Source organism: Danio aesculapii, chromosome 9 (assembly GCF_903798145.1).
Source record: "Danio aesculapii chromosome 9, fDanAes4.1, whole genome shotgun sequence".
Classification (NCBI taxonomy): domain Eukaryota; kingdom Metazoa; phylum Chordata; class Actinopteri; order Cypriniformes; family Danionidae; genus Danio; species Danio aesculapii.
Genome location: NC_079443.1, coordinates 7,942,797 through 7,963,146, shown reverse-complemented (window position 1 = coordinate 7,963,146; position 20,350 = coordinate 7,942,797). Strand labels below are relative to the sequence as shown.

At 35.1% G+C, this 20,350-nt stretch overlaps 1 protein-coding gene across 2 annotated transcripts in view; it reads left to right on the top strand.

Moving 5' to 3' along the window:
- Positions 1-20,350, top strand: part of myo10l3 (myosin X, like 3) — a 179,175-nt gene that overhangs the window by 106,282 nt on the left and 52,543 nt on the right. For both annotated transcript variants that reach the window (XM_056464724.1, XM_056464723.1), the window contains exons 19-20: positions 6,914-7,038; positions 7,306-7,420. In XM_056464724.1, the coding sequence (XP_056320699.1) occupies positions 6,914-7,038; positions 7,306-7,420 (240 nt within the window). The remainder of the gene's footprint in view (positions 1-6,913; positions 7,039-7,305; positions 7,421-20,350) is intronic.

Genomic DNA, 20,350 nt, shown 5'->3' with positions numbered 1-20,350 from the left:
ATGTCTTGTGTATTCTCTAGTCTTTGCTATAACTTTAAATCGTTTAAATGTAAACTTGGACATCTGTTTAAACTGTGCATAAAATAACTAATTTTTTAAACTAATGAATAAATTAATTGATCCATTCATTAATTTACATTGTTATAAGAGTAGCTAAAGTATTTTACACGAAACCTCATCATAAAAGTACCTAATTTAATAGCAGTGTAGTGACCTTTTCTTTTATTAAAGTATCTGAGAGCAGTCTTTCATCCTCCTCATACATATACATGTACTGTGAGTCTGCGCTGTTCAGCTCTCTCCACATAGAGTCTCATTGTGCTGCTTGACCCTTCCTCAATGCCAGCACATTCCTTCAGCCCAAACAGGCCTGCGCTGGGGTCAGAGGTCACGACTGCCCGCTTGAGCGTCACTGACCTGCGGCAGAGCAATGAACACACATCAGCCAGAACATCACTCAGTGTCTCTGCGGCTCATGATGCTGAATATATGATGATTGCATTGATTTATTTAGGAATCTTTTATTTCAGAATCAGGTTTGAGTTGTTGTATTGTGAAAGTTGTCCTCAGGGAGGGGAATCACAGCTGTGGCCACGTCTGGCACTCAGCCTGGATTCCTTCATCATTAAACACCTTTTCTTTAGTCGATTATACCACATGACAGTCATCTCTTGCTTATCTCAGCCTTCTTTAAGGCTAGAAATTCAATTCAATTCACCTTTATTTGTATAGCACTTTTACAATGTAGATTGAGTCAAAGCAGCTTCACATAGAAGATCATAGTTAATTGAAACAGTGTAGTTCAGTTTTCAGAGTTAAGTTCAGTTCAGTTTAGCTCAATTCAGTGTGGTTTAATAATCACTACTGAGAGTCACTGAAGAGTGATGCGCAGCTCTACAGATCCCAAACCATGCAAGCCAGTGGCGACAGCGGCGAGGAAAAATCTTCACCAATTGGCAAGAGTGAAGAATTAAAAAACCTCGAGAGAAATCAGGCTAAGTTGGGCACGACCATTTCTCCTCGGGCCAAACGTCTTGTGCAGTTATAGTCTAGGCGCCGGAGGCTGGAAGTGTTATTAAGTTTTGAGATTTTGGGCCTTTGGTGCATTTTTTTTTTCAGTCCAATGTAAAGAAAACATTCAAAATACACTTAAGAAGGTAGTTCACCCAAAAATAAAACCTTGTCTTGTCTTGACACAAACCTGTTTGAGTTTCTTTTCCCTGTTGAAGACAAAAGAAGATATTATGAAAAATGTTGGAAACATGTAACCATTGACTTCCAAAATACTTTGTTTCTCCTACAATGGAAGTCAGTGGTTACAGGTTTACATTCTTAAGAATACCTTATTTTGTGTTCAACAGAAAAAAATAAAGTTGCAAAAGTTTGGAACCACTTGAGGGAGAGTAAATAGAGGATTATTTTTAATTTTGGAGTGAACTATCAACCCTTTAGTTTCTGTCAGAAGATATCAGTTTGAATACTGATTCTTTAGAGATGGGACAAAAACAGGGTGCAAAACTAAGAGAGAAATCAAATTACTAAAGCAAATGAAACTAAATTTTTGTAACTTGAGAGTACTAAACTACTGAGTTATGTTTTGATACAACCTAAATTTCCACGGTAGAAAAAAATATTTTACTATTTCAAATAATTTTCTCAGAAATTGAATCAAGGTATTGACATATCATGGTTTTGACACAGGATATTATACCACCAAAACAGGGCTTGACATTAACAGCTGCCAGATTTCCGCTGTGGCGGCTTAGACAACCACACCAACTAGCCACTATGGCCGGTTGAAAATTATTTTAAAATTGTAGTTTTCTTAAAAGCAAAGTCCAACAATAAGGATGCCCATCGAGAAGTACGACTGACAAAAACAACTGTTCGCGTGAGCAAAAGAAAGCAGATGAATACCGAATGAGAGGATGATCACATGCATGGAGAGACTCTCACTCACTGACAAGGGTGTTAGTGATGCTGCCGTTTTCTTACTTGAATTAGCAACCGTGCCTGGAAACAACTGATGCGATTAGAATAGACTACACAAAAAGCGATGCTTGCTTTCAAGAGTTGGAGATTCTTTAAAAATGTCTTTGTGTATGCAGCAGAGGTGGCCACTTTCCCTTTAACCATTGTTTGAACAGATTATTTATGGGCCTAATGTCAACCATGTGCAGGTGATCATCCTTTTATTACCGCAGACAGTATGTTTTTCACCTGCTTTCTTTTACAGTTATTTTTTTTATTCATAGTTTAATTATCATCTTTTACAGTAGCATGGCTTTAATATGAGATTAACCTCCCATTTATAGTGAACTGGTGATCTAGGACTTTTAGCATACTGTGCATAGTTCATACATAACAATAATTATTTTTAAAATGTCAATTGTTTTGTTTTTTAAAGAAAAGTTTTATTGAATACAAAGTGCATGTATACAGCTATATTTAGCTTGTTTTGAAAATTTCTAATTATTTTAAATTTATGGCTAAGAAATTATGTATTTATTGGTATATTTTTGGTGTGGCCAGAGAAAATTTTGGTAAATCCTTAGCTCTGAGCTCTGAAAAGTCTTGTGAATCAAGAGCTAATTGCAATACGACACTATGAAAGCACAACCCATTTGCTCATGTTCATTGAGCAAGTTCATGCACAACACACACAAAAAGTGAAATGAATGAGGAGGCATGTGGACATAACGCAAAATCTAAATCAAGTCATTTTAGCATGCCAAATGTCAAATGCATGCATACAAACATATATTTCCTAACAACAAAATTGTGGCTAGTGACAATGGTGAGTGGCTAGTAATGTTGAAAAACTCTTAGCCACAGTGGCTGGTGATCAAAAAAGTTAATATTAAGCCCTGCACCAATATAAAGTTAAGAGTTGACAAACATGAATAACAAGCCGGTTTTGGAGTGTTAAAGTGGAAACCCCAGCTTCAGCTGTCATGTTATTCATGTTTGTTAACTCTTTACTAACATGATGTATTATTAACAAAGCATTAGTTAAAGGAATTAGGAACCTTATTGAAAAGTACACTATTTTGACATTATCTAATGTGTTGCTAACATTTGCTCATTATTTGTTCATGTTATCTAATGCATTAACTAACTAATGCATTAAATAACACATTATATACATTTAGTTTATATAACAAATGTAGTATTGCTGAATAAATGTGTCGTTTATTGCTAGGTCATGTTATATAATCAGTTATGTTATCCATCCATTGTTCACTTTTACTTAACTAATGTATAAACAACACATTAATTTATGTTTAGTTGACATTAACAAAGATTAATTAACGCTTAACTCATGTGTTGTTCACTGTTAATTCTTGTTGACCAATGCATGAACTAATATATAACCAATACACCCTTATTGTAAAGTGTTACTGTTAAATTGAAGGTGGTGGTTGTGTTAAATACACTCTATTATTAATCGCTCATAACATTTACCATTACAAAAATATTTCATTTTTTATCCCAATAGAAGTTATGCTGTATTTGTGCACCTGTTTTGTCCATGTCTCAAGAATCTTTATTTTAATAGGTCGTTTACTCAAAAAAAAGAAAAGATTTTCTCTTTTTTTTTTCTTTGCTGCACTATTATTTGCTCTTTAGCAGCACTTAAACACACCACACTTAGCTGACTTTTTTCACATCAATATTCTGAAGTTTTTTTTACTGAGGGATATGTTTATAAACAATTATAAACATTATAAACATTTTATTCTACAAAAAAACAAAGCATTTTTCATTCTTTGCAGTAATTTCAGAACTATGATGATAGTAAAGATTCCCAAAATCCCCTCAGTAAAAACCTTTGACCCTCATTTGTAAAATTGATGTTCAGATTTTTGTTCAGATTTTTTGTAATAGAAATGTATGCAAATTAGTGCATATTGATTAAAATCATCCCTCAGTTGCATATTTAAACAGCATTTTTGAAAATGTGCAATATAAAGGGTATGAGTATTTCCTAATGTCATAAACCAACCGGTGCAAGTATGGTGGTAACTTATTTTTCCCCTATTCACCCTGCAATGTCTCGCCTACATTTCTAATACTCAGAGAGAACAGAAATACACCTCAGTCTTTCGTCAGATTGACCTGACAGGATGATTTTGGTTCAGATTCTGCTGAGTGAAGTAAAGGACATGGCAAAAGACAATAGTGGAACAAGCCACACCAGATGTCCAGGCCACCAACAATGAGGCCTGCTTTTTAGTGATCAAACGGCCTGATGGGGCAGGAGTGTGTGAGAGCAGCTGAACACCATGGCACTGACGCAACACAATAGACATAATCAATCCCAGTGGAAACATCCCATGACCCCCTTTTTCTGACCACAGATATCTTTTGTTCTTTATGCCATGGAAACAAGTATTATTTTAGGCTGGTTGGAATGAAATTAAATTAGGCTTTTAATTGTCCCTGGGGGTGGTCTCGTAAGACTAATAAATGTAAAATATCTGTTTTTCTAACGTGTAAAACCCAACAGTCAACTTTATCAAATGAAATGAATGTAGTTAACCCAAAATTGACTGAAAGTTAAATCTACTCATTTAAAAAGAGTTTTGAACTCAGTGTTAAAGGTAATCAGTTAATTAAATACCTCATTACTTCAACATAAATGGAGTAAGTTCACAGTACTCATAGATTAATTTTTTAACTCAAATGGTTTGTAGCAATCGGTTTCCTCAAAGGGTTTGAGTTGCCTTAACTTCTTGAGTTTTACAGTACTCAGTTGGTTTGAGTTTTCTTCATTTATTGGGTTTTACTGTGCTCAAATTGCTTCATTTACTCAAATGGATTAAGTTCACAGTACTCATTAGGATTAGTTTGTGAACTTAAATGGTTTGTTGCAATCAGTTTCCTCAAGCGGTTTGAGTTGCCTTAACTTATTGGGTTTTACAGTGTAGCTGACATTACCAAGGCCTCTTATATTTTTAGCCTTTCTTCCCTCTGTTTTGCACAGCGAAAATATTTTAGTCAGTATTTTAACTTCAAACTGTCGATGTTCCTTTAAACAAATACATTTAAACAAATACATTTAATGACCAAATTTAGATAAGCTACTAAGATCCACCTAATATTATGAATTGAGTCAACATAAAAAAATAATTTTATGTTTTATTACTTAATTTTATATTTATAATTGAAGGCAATATTATTAGCCCACTTGTAAATAAAAAATAAAAAATAAAAATAAAATAAAAATAATAAAATAAAAAATTCCCAAGTGATGTTTAGCAAGGACATTATTCGCTGTATTTCCTATTATATGTTTTTTATCTGTAGAAAGTTTGCAGTCTTTTGGTTTAGCTGGTGTAAAAGCAGTTTTTGTAAATCGTCTTTATGGTCAATATAAATAGGCCCCTTTAGAAGTTTTTTTTTTAACAAGTTAAGCCTTTAAATTGCACTTTATCTTTTAAAAGGCACCTGTTTTACCCCCATTTACAAGATGTAAGATAAGCCTTTGGTGTCTCCAAAGTGTGTCTGTAAAGTTTCAACTCGAAATACCCATTAGAGTATTTATTATAGCCTTCTGAATCTGCCTATTTTGGTGTCTGAGTACATTGTAGCTGTGTTTGGCTTCAAATGCAAATGAGTTGCTTCTCCCCACCCACCGCACCAATGTGCGTGTCTGCTTCTTGTTAGCGTAACATCAGATAAACAGCAGTTAGTGATAGAGACAGACATGGATAAAGCTGAAATACTGCTCATTAGTCAAAAATACCGTTTATTGCATGTATTTGTGGGGGAGTTTATTCAAGCCTTTCTGAAAGGATGAGTCTCACACAAATGCAAATATGGATACATGTTAATATGGAAACATTGCGCCTGTCAATCAATTTGGTGGTCGGGGAAAACCGCACTCCTACGCTGACAAAGAGATTTGTTGGGTTTCTATCAACTGAACTGTGGACACACTATACCTACACACAGTTCTGTCCAAACAGCTTACAAAAGATGACATCATAGGAGCTTTTGAAATTCAAAAAAAAAAAAAAATTCATTCCATTATACTGTACTTGGAAAATATTTGAAAAATAATTACACTGGAGGGTGAATAATTTTGCCTATATATGGTATTGGGCGTATAATTGTCTGTTTTTGTAATTGGAAAAAAATGTCTGTAAATTTAAGAAATGTCCTGTCAAGAAAACGTTTTACAGATTATTATTATTATTATTATTATTATTATTATCATTATTATTATTATTATTATTATAAAATTTCAGTGTTGTGTTTCTTGAAAAAGAGCACATCAGTTGAGTTCCCAAAAGATCAGTTATTTTGCTTTATTTTCACATTAGAAATTGTATCTAACGATAACTAATAATCCCTTAGAGAGACAGAGCAGTTGTGAGCTCTGATGTTGATAATGTATTGTTTATGCTTTTTTATTTTTATTTTTTACTCATTTGTAAAGCAATCGTGTTTAAAAGCAGAATTAATTTAACTAAACTAAAGCAGGCATTAACAGTGTACAGAAGTATATTTATTAAGCACAAATATTACAAATATCTGAAAAATATATCAAAAGTAAAGAGCTGTAGTTAAGATAAAAGTTACAAAGATACAGTTAAGGTAAATAATTATTTTCTTGTTTCCTGAATGTCATGTTTTTCTTAGAATGCACTCTCAATAATAAATTGTTGCTGATGGTTTTATTCCATTAGATTTTTAGATGTTTTTCACGTAAAAAAAGGAACCAGAAATCACCATAAAAACTCACATTTTGGAACCTTTATTTTTAAGGGCAAGAGAGTTCTGAGGGCTGTTTCACGTTGAGCTTGTGCAATATTATAGTGCTGTTGAATACTGACTTTGGTTCAAGAATACTGGACATTGCCAGTTTATATCTGCTCTGATGGACATCTCTTCTATAATCTTCCAGAATGCAAATAAATTTGACCCAGATGTGGTTCTGAATCAGCTCCGCTACTCAGGAATGCTGGAGACAGTGAAGATCCGTAGAGCAGGCTTCCCAGTACGGAGAACCTTCCAAGATTTTCTCAGCAGGTGAGACGTATGTCCAAAAAAACCATCACTGAGACCCACAGACAGTCCATCAAAATACACACACAATCGTTTCCAGATGCCCATATCTGTTCTCTTTTTGGAAATTTCATCCAGTAAGTGTCCTTGAACTCTTAATGAACAATACCAGGGATTTTTACTTCTTCTCTGAATCAGCGAACTCTTAATCAGTACATTGTTCTCTAACTGTAAAATATGTGAGGTGGAGAGAGTGTGTGTGTTTTCAAGCTGTACCCACTTCCTGTGCAGATACACTATGATCCTGAGGGACAGAAACCACACAGCGGACGAGAGGAAGAAATGTGCGGATCTGCTGACGAAGTACGATGTCACCAAGAAAGAGTGGCAGCTGGGGAAGACTAAGGTGCGGTTGCGTGACCAGCACATGTTCACACACTGTTTTAAGTAGAAACATGAATAAGCTGTGCTGCAGGAATGAAAGACTTGACATGAAAGCTCTTTCTCTCTCAGACTGAACTGTTTAAACTTAATGCGGTGTGTGGGTTGATCCCTGACTTTCATACTTTACAGTGCTGAGAGAGTCATGTTTGATTAAAACAATCTGAAACAGAGAATCACATATTTAGGGGTTTTTAACACTTTTAAATTCTTCTTTATTTATTTTTAGAGTTATTTGGCATTTTGTCATGACATTAACAGGTGCAAAAACAAGTTGATGAAGCATTTAAATGTTTAAACTTCCATCCATCCATCCATCGTTTCTTTTGTTTATCCACCATCCATCCATTCATCCATCCATCATTTATCCATCCATCCATCCTTCCATCTATCCATCCATCCATCCATCCATCCATCCATCCATCCATCCATCCATCCATCCATTGTTCCTCTTGTTTATCTATTCATCCATCCATCCATCCATCCATCCATCCATCCATCCATCCATCCATCCATCGTTCCTTTTGTTTATCCATCCATCTATCCATCTTTCCTTTTGTTTATTCATCCATACATCAATCCATTGGTCCTTTTGTTTATCCACCATCTATCCATCCATCCATCCATCCATCCATCCTTCATCCATCCTTCCAACCATCCATCCATACATCCATCCATCCATCCATCCATCGTTCCTCTCATTTATCCATCCATCCATCCATCCATCCATCCATCCATCCATCCATCCATCCATCGTTCCTCTTGTTATCCATCCATCCATCCATTGTTCCTTTTATATAAATCCATCCATGCATGCATCCATCCATCCATCCATCCATCCATCCATATATCATTCCTTTTGTTTATCCACCGTCCATCCATCCATCTATCCATCCATCCATTGTTTCTTTTGTTTATTTATCCATCCATCGTTCCTTTTGTTTATTCAGCATCCATCCGTCTATCCATCCATCCATCCATCCATCCATCCATCCATCGTTCCTTTTGTTTATCCACCATCTATCCATCCATCTATTCATCCATCGTTCCTTTTGTTTATCCATCCATCCATCCATCCATCCAACCTTCCATCCATACATCGTTCATTTTGTTTATCCATCCATCCATCCATCATTTTTCTTTTTATTTATCCATCATCCATCCATCCATCCATCCATTGTTCCTTTTGTTTATCCATCCATCCATCCATCCATCCATCGTTTCTTTTGTTTATCCATCCATCCATCCATCCATCCATCCCTTGTTCCTTTTGTTTATCCACCATCCATACGGTTGGCTATACTGTGGTGTTGTTGTCAAAATTAACTTTAACCATTTATTCCCCGCAGCCAAATCTCAATCTGTCAGTGATCTTCGTCTTCATGTCATGATCTGTCCTGTGATCCCCCTAGCTCTGCTAGTGTCTAAAGAGAAAGGCGCGTTCACGTTTTACCGGATCTGGTACTAAATATTTGGTGATGTACTGTATCGACGTCGATGCGTTCAAGCAAAACATCCAAACCCAACTCGATTCGTTTATTTCACTCTAAGTCGACTATTTCGTTAAAGAATCTGTAGTTTTAAACACGGTGCACTTTCAGATTTAAACCTCAGCTGGAAGTTTTCATTAAATTAGAGCTGGGTTATAAGGTCGTTTAAGAATCATGCAAGTAATTAGAATTGTTTTCAATGGGGAAAGTTAAAATTCTTAGGGTTTGCCCCTGTAAAACCTGAAAACATGAATACCCTGTGGTATTCATGATGGTCATGATAGACACCTTTTTTGTTATTTTCTGCAAAATGCTCTTTTTACATCAGTAATTTAAAGAATAAAACCAAAATTATGTTTTACTCAAACATACTGTATAACGAGAAACTAATCATTTTGAGTAGTCTCTAATATTATTTTCAAAGCATTCGCAAAAAACATTACTGTCACCGTGAGGTACTTTACGTAGCGATCACACAAAAGAGTGTAAAAAGACTCATGGTGCCATTTTCGTGGTAATGTTTTGCAACACTTGCAGGGGATTTCTGCATATCATTCTTGTGGTGTTTTTTCAGTCTCTCCTCTCTTCATTCTTTCCTCTGTCTTCCTTTTACTTCCTCTGCTCTTCCCCCTCCAAAAAAACCCCTCTCTACGTCTTGGTAAGGAGTTTTGCGGTCCCTCGAATTACTGAAATGACTCATCCCGATCTGAAACAAGAGCGCAGCACTTTAAAGCAACAGGAGCGCAGCGGCTATGAAAAGAACACTTTCTGTTCTCCGTTCAACAGCATCTATTCATTCTTATCTTGTAATCAGTCAATTATTCACTCTCCTTGGTCAGTCGCTGCCACACATTAAGCCAGCGCTTCAGTCAGCCTGTTTCTGCAGTAAACGGAGCCCTGAGGTTTTTCCGAGGAACAGGAAGGCACTGTAAATAAAAGGCATTCTTGCATCCTTTGATTCAGACCACTTTTCTTGAAATTAATTGAATCCAGTGTGCTCTGTGTTATTTCCGTTTGGGGTCTTGTGGTTTCTGACTTTTCCTAAGAGCTACAGTTGGGCTATCTCTTTATCAGGATTTTTATTGTTAGCTCGACGGTTCCGTACTGTGGTGTTGCTAGATTTGGTTTGTTAGAGCAGTGGAATTGATCGTAAATCAAATAAGTGGAGATGGAGACAGTGATGACCTGTCATTGTTCCTTGTTTGTGGTCATGGGATTCAGAGTGGTGTCATTATTAAGGAAAGCACATTGAAACTGAACAATCAGATGAGTTTAGAACAAGGTTAGGCTAATTAAGATAGTTATCGCAGAATAAACCTGGACACAAGATCAGGATCGCTGCGTAAAAGTGGAGCACATGATTGTGTTATTTTTTTAAATATAGGTTTTTACTTTAGTTTTAGCTTTAAAGGAACACTACAGTATTTTTGGAATAGGCTTATTTTGTTGAAGAAGAGCTCCACCACTGCTCCATCATAAATGTATAATGCAATAGTGGTGAAGACGACAAGTGGTCACACTGGTTATACTGACAGAGGCTAGCCAATTTTCAGGCGTTGCATATTATTATGCTTTCTGCAACCAGAGTACATTAGCTGGATAACTTGGCGGTTATTCCGCTGTGGCGACCCCAGAATAATAAAGGGACTAAGCCGAAAAGAAAATGAATGAATAAACTAAACTGTTCCCAGTGATGGTGTTATGACTTTATAGTTTTGCTCTAGGATTTAAGAGGTAACATTTAAAGGTGGTTAAAATTTGTGGTGAGTTGGTGGCAAAATTTCAACAACAACAACCAAAATACTGCCAAAAATAAGTGAATTTATTTACAATAGTGAAAAAGTCAAACAGAAAAGAAAAAAAGTATTATTTACAAGATCATACAAAAGAGAATAAATCAACGTATATTATGGTTACACCTGGAAGGGCATCCGCTGCGTAAAACATATGCTGGATAAGTTTTCGGTTTATTCCGCTGTGGTGACCCCAGATTAATAAAGGGACTAAGCTGAAAAGAAAATAATGGATGAATGAATGAATTAAAGTTTTAGTATACATTTATTTTATGCTAAATAATTGTACTTTTAGGACTTTAATTTTAGTTAACAATTAAACAAAGTTAAAGTTTAAATTGTTTTCATCAAAATCAAATAGAATGATGTTAATACAATTCTAAATGATAAAACGTCCTTAAAACAAGTTAGCAATACGTGCATGCATGTGGAGACAGTGATGACCTGTCAGTGCTCTTTGTTTGTGGTCATGAGACTCAGAGTGAAATCATTATGAAGGAAATCCCATTTAAACTAAACAATTGGATGAGTTTAGAATAAGGTTAGACTAATAAAGATCATTATTGCAAAATAAACCCAGCCACAAGATCAGGATTTCTGCGTAAAGGGGGGCGCATGACTGTTCATCATTGTGCTTTTACAGTCTGTAAGTCATTGTTACTATAGTAAACTGAACTAACAATTTGATATTGCGATTAAGAAGATCTTTCTTTTAATTGTATAAAGCTAAATCATCATGGTTTACAATAATAATACAAATAAATGTTTCTTCAACAGCAAATCACCATATTACAGTGATTCCTGAAGGTCATAATGTAACATTGTAATAACTGGCAGGGTGCGGATTACAGGGGGTAATTAACGCTTGATCCCCCCTGAAGGACGTCAAAACAAGATGTAAAGGGGGGTCAGTCCTTTAATACTGACAAATATTTAACTCTGATATGTATTTTAAATAATAATGTTATTAATTAAAATAATAGATAACATAAATATACATTTGACCACCCCTAACACCATTGTGAAAGCATAATTGCGCCAATCAGTCTAGGAAAAAGTCTTAAATTGGATGATCTAGAGCACCGATAGACATGATCATGTTCACAAGACTTTGTTTTCTTGTAAAATAGTTGTTTGTATCTACATTTAGCCTGAAAGTAAAGTCAAATTAGATGCATAATAACGTTTGTAGTCTGACCTACAGCAACATCTGAAATAGCTAATCAGAGAATACTATAGCTCAGAATACACTAAATATTCATCAAAACGCTGAAAACTTAAATACTTTTAATTAATAAACTAGATGTAATAATAATAAATGCATAAATGACTGAAGCATGTATTACACAAACTTACCGAAAAAAGTTGAAGCCAATCCCCCCCCCCTCCGATCGTCTGTGTATAATCCGCACACTGAGAACGGGTAAAAATTCAGATTTGACATACAGTAAGAACACTGTAAAAAATGCTGGGTTCCACACAATTCCTTCATGTTGTCCCAACACAAATTGATCAAGTTGACTTAATTGTATTTACAAATTTAAGTGGACTAAACATAAAATAATTAAGTTGTCCCAAAAAAAAATTCAATAATTGTGTTGATTCAGCTCATTTTATATATGTAGTTAGAACAAGTGCCGAAACAAATCATTTTTAAGTTAATAACTATGTTAAAATATATAGAATTTAAAAAAGTAAAAATATGTATTTCACTGTTGTTTTGATCATATATACATATTTCATCACATTAAAGTAAATTTATATGGCATGCATAAATTTTGTAGTGTAACTGTAACTGCTTATATTCAGTGCTTAATTTGTGAATTGCGAGGTCCCAGAAAAGATCGGGGTAACGGATCCGGCATGTTACTCAAGGATGGAGAGGTGTTGCATGCGAAAATGGAGGGGGGGGGGGGGGGGGGGGTGTCGCGGACGAACGTGAAGAGGGTTGGGGAGTCGCGGAAGAAAGTGAAAGTAAACAGTGGACGGTAGGAGGGTGGTTGAGGAGGGGGATCGGTAAAATGAGGTGCCAGATCAGATTTCAGAGGAGCCGGATCTGGCGTGTTCAGGGCACAAATTAAGCCCTGCTTATATTCAATAAAAAAATTTGTTGAATTTTTATTCAAAATTAAATATATTAGATATAAATTGGTTCTGCTTAAGCAATAATTTAAATATCAAAATATGTAATTGTTGTAAAAATGTCAAATGTTTACGTGCTATGCAGTGTTCACATTACATGTGGATTCATCACAGCCTCAATAGACAATTGAATGCTATGCAATATTTCTCTGCTCCCTAGAATGCTGCTTTGTGTCTCCCACTCACACATATGCATAAAGACACTGAAACAAATGAATTGAGCTCACTCCCTGCTGAATAGAGTCATGCTTTACAAATTGTTTAGCTGTAAAATAGCCTCATTGTTCAATGGTGGGGTCAGGACTGGACGGCTCCAATTTGTTCCCAGCACATCAGAGCTCCAATGTACTCAAGGTCAGATAGTCTACTCTAACCTTCACTAGTTAACTCATTGATTAAAACGCCTATTGCACTAATGGACACATGGAAAGCTAGAAAAAGCCCATGGCAGAAGCACTCCATTATCCCAAAACGCATCTCTATCTAAATAACACAGCCCTCCACAAAAATAATATTCCCACACTCACTAGTTTATGGTTATCTAAGAATGTATTGCATGTATTGTGTTTTTGATGCTGGATTGTGTCTGTATAAGATCATTTATACCCAGTTTTATGTCAAAATGAATTACCATTCATGACTCAGTTTGCTTTCATGATACAACATTATATAACAGTGCTTAGAGTAACACACTGTTGAAGTACTGTTGAAAGAACAAACCCTCACCCCGTACTCAGGCGTGGATTTAACCAATAAGCAAGGTAAGCGGCCACTTATGGGCCCTGGATATCTGGGGACTCCTAATAAATATCTAGAAGTATAAATTATACCTATAAACTATACAGTTGAAGTCAGAATTATTAGCCCCCCTGAATTATTACCCCCCCTGATGATTTCTTCCCCCAATTTCAACGGAGAGAATTTTTTTTCAACACATTTTTAAACATAATAGTTTTAAGAACTCATTTCTAATAACTGATTTATTTTATCTTTGCCATGATGACAGTAAATAATATTTGACTAGATATTTTTCAAAATACTAGTATGCAGTTTAAAGTGACATTTAAAGGCTTAACTAGGCAAGTTAGTGTAATTAGGCAAATCATTGATGGTTCACTTGTATAAAGTAAAAACAAATATAACAATTAAATGTACATTGGACAACCCCTTAAGCAGTTCATACGACATACAAGATTATTGCAAACAATTAAGAAATATTCTGAAGGCAGTCTAAAACCAGCAGATCTTCATATTTGCTAAAACTAAAGTAAAATTAGATCCATAGTGTGTATTTCAGTAGACGACTATGCACAAGGAAGTCAAACTGTAAAACAGTAAGCACACTCTCTCATTGTCATCTATTTATGTCTGTTGAAATATCTCATCAGTGGGTACTGTAGGTCAGAATCAGCTCATTATCATTACAAACTTGATTAACCAATGAGTTGCAATTTAATTAAATTCATGAATTTGGTTTACTAATCCATATGTATTACACAAACTACTAAAAATAAAAAAATAAAAAACTCAAGCTTTCAGTTGTGACCAGAGGATTTGAAACAATCACTTTATAAATTAAATTCAATTATGGGTTAGATGGATTTAAGGTTTTAAACCCCTTGTTCCTCACTCATTCCATAACTCCAAAGTACATTTGAAGAGTTCAGATACAAAAACCTCTAAGTGCCATCTGAAATATCCATAGAAAATAAGCATTTTTCTCAGACTGCCATGTTTATGTTGAGTTATTTCATTATAAAGACCTTTAAAAGAGTGTATTCTTTGCCATAAACTTGAAATTCCTGAACTTACAGACAGGAGCCTGATAAAAATGCTAATTTTTGAAGGAAATTTCAAACGGCTTTAGAGTTTTTTTGCATTTGAACTCTTCATTTGAAAAATCACACTTATTTTCAACTACTCATCACAACCTAAGGCTGCTGATAAAGAACTCAACCAATGCCCGAAGCACTCATCTAAGTTTTGAACTCAAACCCCCTCAAGTCAGACATCACATTGATTTTCGGGTCCTGCTGGACTTGTAAAGTCCAGATCCTGCATCCTGCATTTTCAGTTGCATTTTGGGTATTTGTGTCAACTAAATCTGCTAGGAACAACACAGTAAACAAAAAATCTTCTCCTTGAAGTCCCTGTGAAATCATAATAAAGTTTTTTTTAGATGTTAGTATCTATGAATTACTCACAAGTATATCAATAAGCTAGTGTGCTCCAAGATAGTGACCAAATTCACATTACAATGATATAACCACCCAAACTTGCAGTGAATCAATGATTTTTTGACTGCTGTTGGCTGTTTTTTTTTAAAGGGGGAGGGGCTACACTATGTCCCGCCCTTTCTTCATGTTTCAGCTCACACATTAAACTAGAAAATTGCTCATTTCAAAGCACTTCACCGGACTTTTTAAAACCATAAATGAGAGCGATTTCTCCTCAAACGTTGGGAATAGATGTCTTTGTGTTCTTTTGTTAAGAGCCTGCTGAAAAACCACAGTACAAGCTCTTGACCAATGTCATTTTAAAGGCCACATGAAGTATTATTAGCTGCGGGGGAGGAAGATCAGACATATTGTTTGATCAGTGTTTACCCATATGTTCCCCACATGCCTTTCATGTTGCTATATAAATACAGTCTCTTGTGAAAAACAGTTTGATGTACTCCAGCAAGTCTGAATTTACGTGACTCCAGTCGGTGACCCATGACTTTGTCCAACATTTGTCCAACATGTTTGGAGGCCGGTTATGGTTGTTATCGTGGCTCGAGCTCTGTTTTGTTTGATAATTTTGCTCAGGAGCGTGTGATTGTGATCTGCGTTCACTACAGATCGGTGGCGCTGGCTTTTGTTCATGGTGTTTTTCGAGTGTCAGATTTGAGGTGGAGGTGAAGGGAGGGCTGTAAGATGGAGAAAGGGGTCTGGGATTGTGTTTCCTTGCTCGAAACAAAACAACCTGTGTGTAATTATATCCATGCTGATTGTGTGTTTGAGGAAGTGTGATCCCTAGATCGGGGCTCAGGGTTTTTTGCGTGGGATGGGGGAAGGATGTGGACGAGGAAACTTCCTCCTGTGTTTCTCTGTGTGTGTGTGCGCGCCTGCAGCTGTGCGTCGCTGATTACAGGAACATCTGGGTCGTCGATTCCAGGAAATCTCACAATGGACTTAAAAGATCTGTGGGAGGCCAGACGTGACGCGGTTGATATTAATTGAAAAGACCTGATTCTGGTAATAGAGTGCCCCCATATACAGGCTGGTGTTAGAATGTGATTTACTGTATATTTAAAGAGTTCAGATGCAACAACCTCTAAGTGCCTGCTGAAACTTTCTTCTAACATTAGCATTTTATAAAACAATGTTTTTTATTGCATTATAACACAATTACAATAAGGCAAATTTGATTAACAACTTTCATTTACATTTATAGATCAGAGCACAAATAATAATCAAATCAATAAATGATAATACAAATAAACACACTTAAACCATAGAATAGACACACAAACACATCTAAAAGAAAAAAAAAAGCATTTACACTTCAATTAATTAAAATATTTTCAATAAACTAAACAGTCTTCTTCCACATTTTGATTTTAGCAACTTTAGAGATTTACAGTATAACCAAAATTCCTTTTGGAAAACTAAAACCAGTGGTTTTGTTTTAAGGCACTTGCATTTATGAATATAAAATGTCTCCAAAATTAGAATACTGTTAAATACAAACTGAATATTAACATCCTTCCCTAATAAACCAACGAAAATATCATTGTTTGAAAATTGGGAGGACAGCTCGAGAGAAACCTTTAATCACTCGAATGAATCAGCCCTAAAGGTTCTGCTGTATAAACATTCAAAAAAATTGTGCAGTCGTTTAATGTCAACCTCATAGAATGTACAATTGTTGTGATCAAAATTAAATCTATGTCTAAAAAGTCTAAAGATGGGTACATATCATGGAATATTTTAAAATGTACTCCTTCTGCTTTGGGAGAAACATTGTTCTTAATTCGATAATAGAGCTCTTGGAAAAAAGAAAGGACAAATAATTTCTACTAGCTTGTATTGGAAATCTTGGGTTAATATTGATCTTATTATTTTATTAGGTATTTCACCTTTGAAATACAATGCTAATTAGGCTGAGAATAATGCTCATTTTAGAAGAAAACTTAACACTTGCATCTGAACTCTTCATTTGATGCATGTTCCCCCAGTCTTCTTACTAGCTTAGCAAATGAAGATTTTCCAAACCAAAAATAAACCAATCTTTGAAAGTGACGATTTAAATAAAATCTGAGAGATTTCAATCTTTCCTTCACAAAGTCTGTTCACAGAAAAAATCTGATATTTCAAAAACATTCCTATATAGAGATTCAAAGATAAATCCAAATGAATAGAGCGATTTAATCCAGCTCTTCTGAAGAGACATCATCACTTTATTTGATGGCTAGATTTCATTTTGACTTGAACATAAACGTTTATCAGCGAACAGTGTTTTCAGCATTCATGTTTGGCTCAAGCGTGCTTGTTTGACGCATGAGAAACTGGCTCAAATCCAGACTCAATGAAAACGTTTGACCTGAAATATATTGCTCTTGTACGTTTGCTACACTTTTTTTTACATGAAACATCCACAAGAGGGAGTTGCTTGTTGAATGCATCACCAACATTAAACCATATGCCCAAAACCTACCAACAGTGCTAACAAAGTAAACATGCCATAAATCTGCATTTGTGCATTTGCCATTTTACCTAGTTTTTTCATGAGCTCTTTTGTTGGTAATGGAACATTCCAATGAACATCTTAATGAACAACAAATGCAGACAGAAATCAAGCTATTTTGTAATGGTCAAGGCCAAAGTCACATACATTGTAGCTCTCTTAGTCAGTAGTTAGAAAACCACAACAAGATCCTTTTCCCAACAAAAATATATCTTTCCTTGAGTTTGGCACAATTGTGAGAGTTCAGTGCATCCTCGGTGCACATACAGACTGTTGAGAAGACTGAGACACTGTCTCTTACACATTCACTCTGTGTGTGTGTAACAGGTGTCATCCTGCAGGATTGTTTGAATAAACTAGTTTTTGCTTTGCCTTACCAATGTCTGACTGAAGTCGTTTTAGCAGATTTTCATGACAGACAATGTTTTAAAGGCCTTGTACCAAAGAGCTGTGTGACACAAAACAAGAACATACCTTGTGAGTTATTGAGCAAACAGCCTAGGTCTTACACTGTAAATTCCAACAGTCAACTTAATCAAATAAATTGAGTGTAGTTAACTCAAATGTTACTGAAAGGTAATTCTACTCATTTAAAAAGAGCTTTGAACTCAGTGTTGAAGGTAATGAGTTAATTAAATACCTCATTACTTCAATTTAAATAGATTAAGTTCACAGTACTCATATGGTTGTAGCAATCAGTTTCCTCAAAGGTTTTGAGTTGCCTTAACTTCTTGAGTTTTACAGTACTCAGTTGGTTTGAGTTCTCTTTATTTATTGGGTTTTACTGTTCTCAAATTGCTTCGTTTACTCAAATGGATTAAGTTCACAGTACTCATTAGGATTAGTTTGTGAACTTAAATGGTTTGTAGCAATCGGTTTTCTCAGATGATTTGAGTTAACTTTTTGGGTTTTACAGTGTAGATATCGATATTTGACAGGAATTTTTAAGAAATTATGCACATCCTCAAAGTGTTTTGAGGTTTGTAAATTATTGTGCAAAGTACCCCATCAAAATAAGGCTACATTTATCAAACATTTACAAAAAGAGTACACTTTTGTGATGTTTGCAGAGGGTTGACCAACAAAAAATTAATTCTTGCATGTCAAGCCTGCACATTTGCACTTTTGCAAGCACCAATGGGGCATTTCAAAGTGTACTTAAAAGGATAGTTCACTAAAAAAAAATCTGTCAATGTTTACATCTCATCCCTCACTTGTTGCAAATCTATTTGAGATTCTTCTGTTGAATAGAAAAGAAGATATTTTTTAAATTGCTGGTAGCTGGGAACCATTGAATTCCATAGTATTTGTTTTTCCTACTATGAAAGTTGATAGGTGCTAGCCACCAGAAAAGTAAAAAAAGAAAGAGTGTCAGTTTTAAAATCACATAAGAGAGAATAAATAATGAGGTCATTTAAATTGTTTGGTAATTCATTTTTTTAACTATCCCTTTAACAACATTGGGTTATCAGCAAACCGTCTTGAGAATGTTTGTAAGACTCTTGACTGTCACAAAATCGTTCATGTGTTTACACAAACTTGCATTTGTGTTGACACTGTTTGTTTGCAATGGAGAGAAAAGACGTGTGCATTGCATTGTTCATCAAAATGGTACTTGTGCTTATCACAGTTGATTAAACCTATATAGAAAGGATGTAAGCAAATATCATCAGCTAACTTATGAGATTGCATCCATGTAATTATGCAACAGGATATTCACACTCATTCATAAATGCGCTAAGGACCAATGCTGTGGATTAAATGTAATAAAGTTCAATTTCTTGCACTGACCTCAGTGTAACATCAAGAGCCGGGGTATTCATTTTATTTAGCATTCATGAATTTCCAACAACTTCTGACTTGCACTTTATGAATCACCAATGAGCACTGTATGAGCTAAACAAAAATCTTTGCTAACACTTTAGAATAATGTTTCCATGTTAGTTAACATATTTCATAACATTATCTAAATATAAATAATCTTGTAAAGCATTTATTAATCATAGTTCAACATTTACTAATGCATTATCAAAATCCACAGTTGATGACATTAGATAATGCTCTGTGAGCCAACATGAACTAACATTGTTTACCTTAAATAAATGGAACTAACCTAAACAAAGATGAATAAACACAGTAATGTAATTACTAATAATATATAATGTAATGTATTACTAATTGTTTGTTCAAGTTAGTAAATAAATTATAAGGGACCTATTATGCAAAAATCCCTTTTATAGAGGGTTTAAACACAGTTGTGTGGCAAATGTGTGTAAAAATAACCAGCCTCTAATGTCTACATTCATTAATTCTATTTCTTATAATCAGAGTTGATAAAAACAGTCTGGAGAAACACTTTGATTGGCATTCTCCCTTTGTACATGTCATCAGAGGGGAAAAGCCACGCCCACTAGGGACTAATTCTTCCTCATTAGCATAGACAGCCCTGAATGAGAAGCAGCCGTCCGCCATTAGAGCTTTGAATCTGCCACAATGCTGACACATAAGCATTTATAACTTTGAAAAGAAGCCGTAGAACACAATCTCATTTAAATTTAAAGAGACAGTCACCAAAACAGCACGATTTGGATCAAAGCTTAAAAAGAGGAGTTTTAAAGTGTTATAAAATTATTTGTATGGTATTTTGAGCTGAAACTTCACATAAACACTCACCAGTTATTTTACATCTTGTAAAAAGGCACATAGTAGGTCCCCTTTAACCTTCATCACTAATGGACC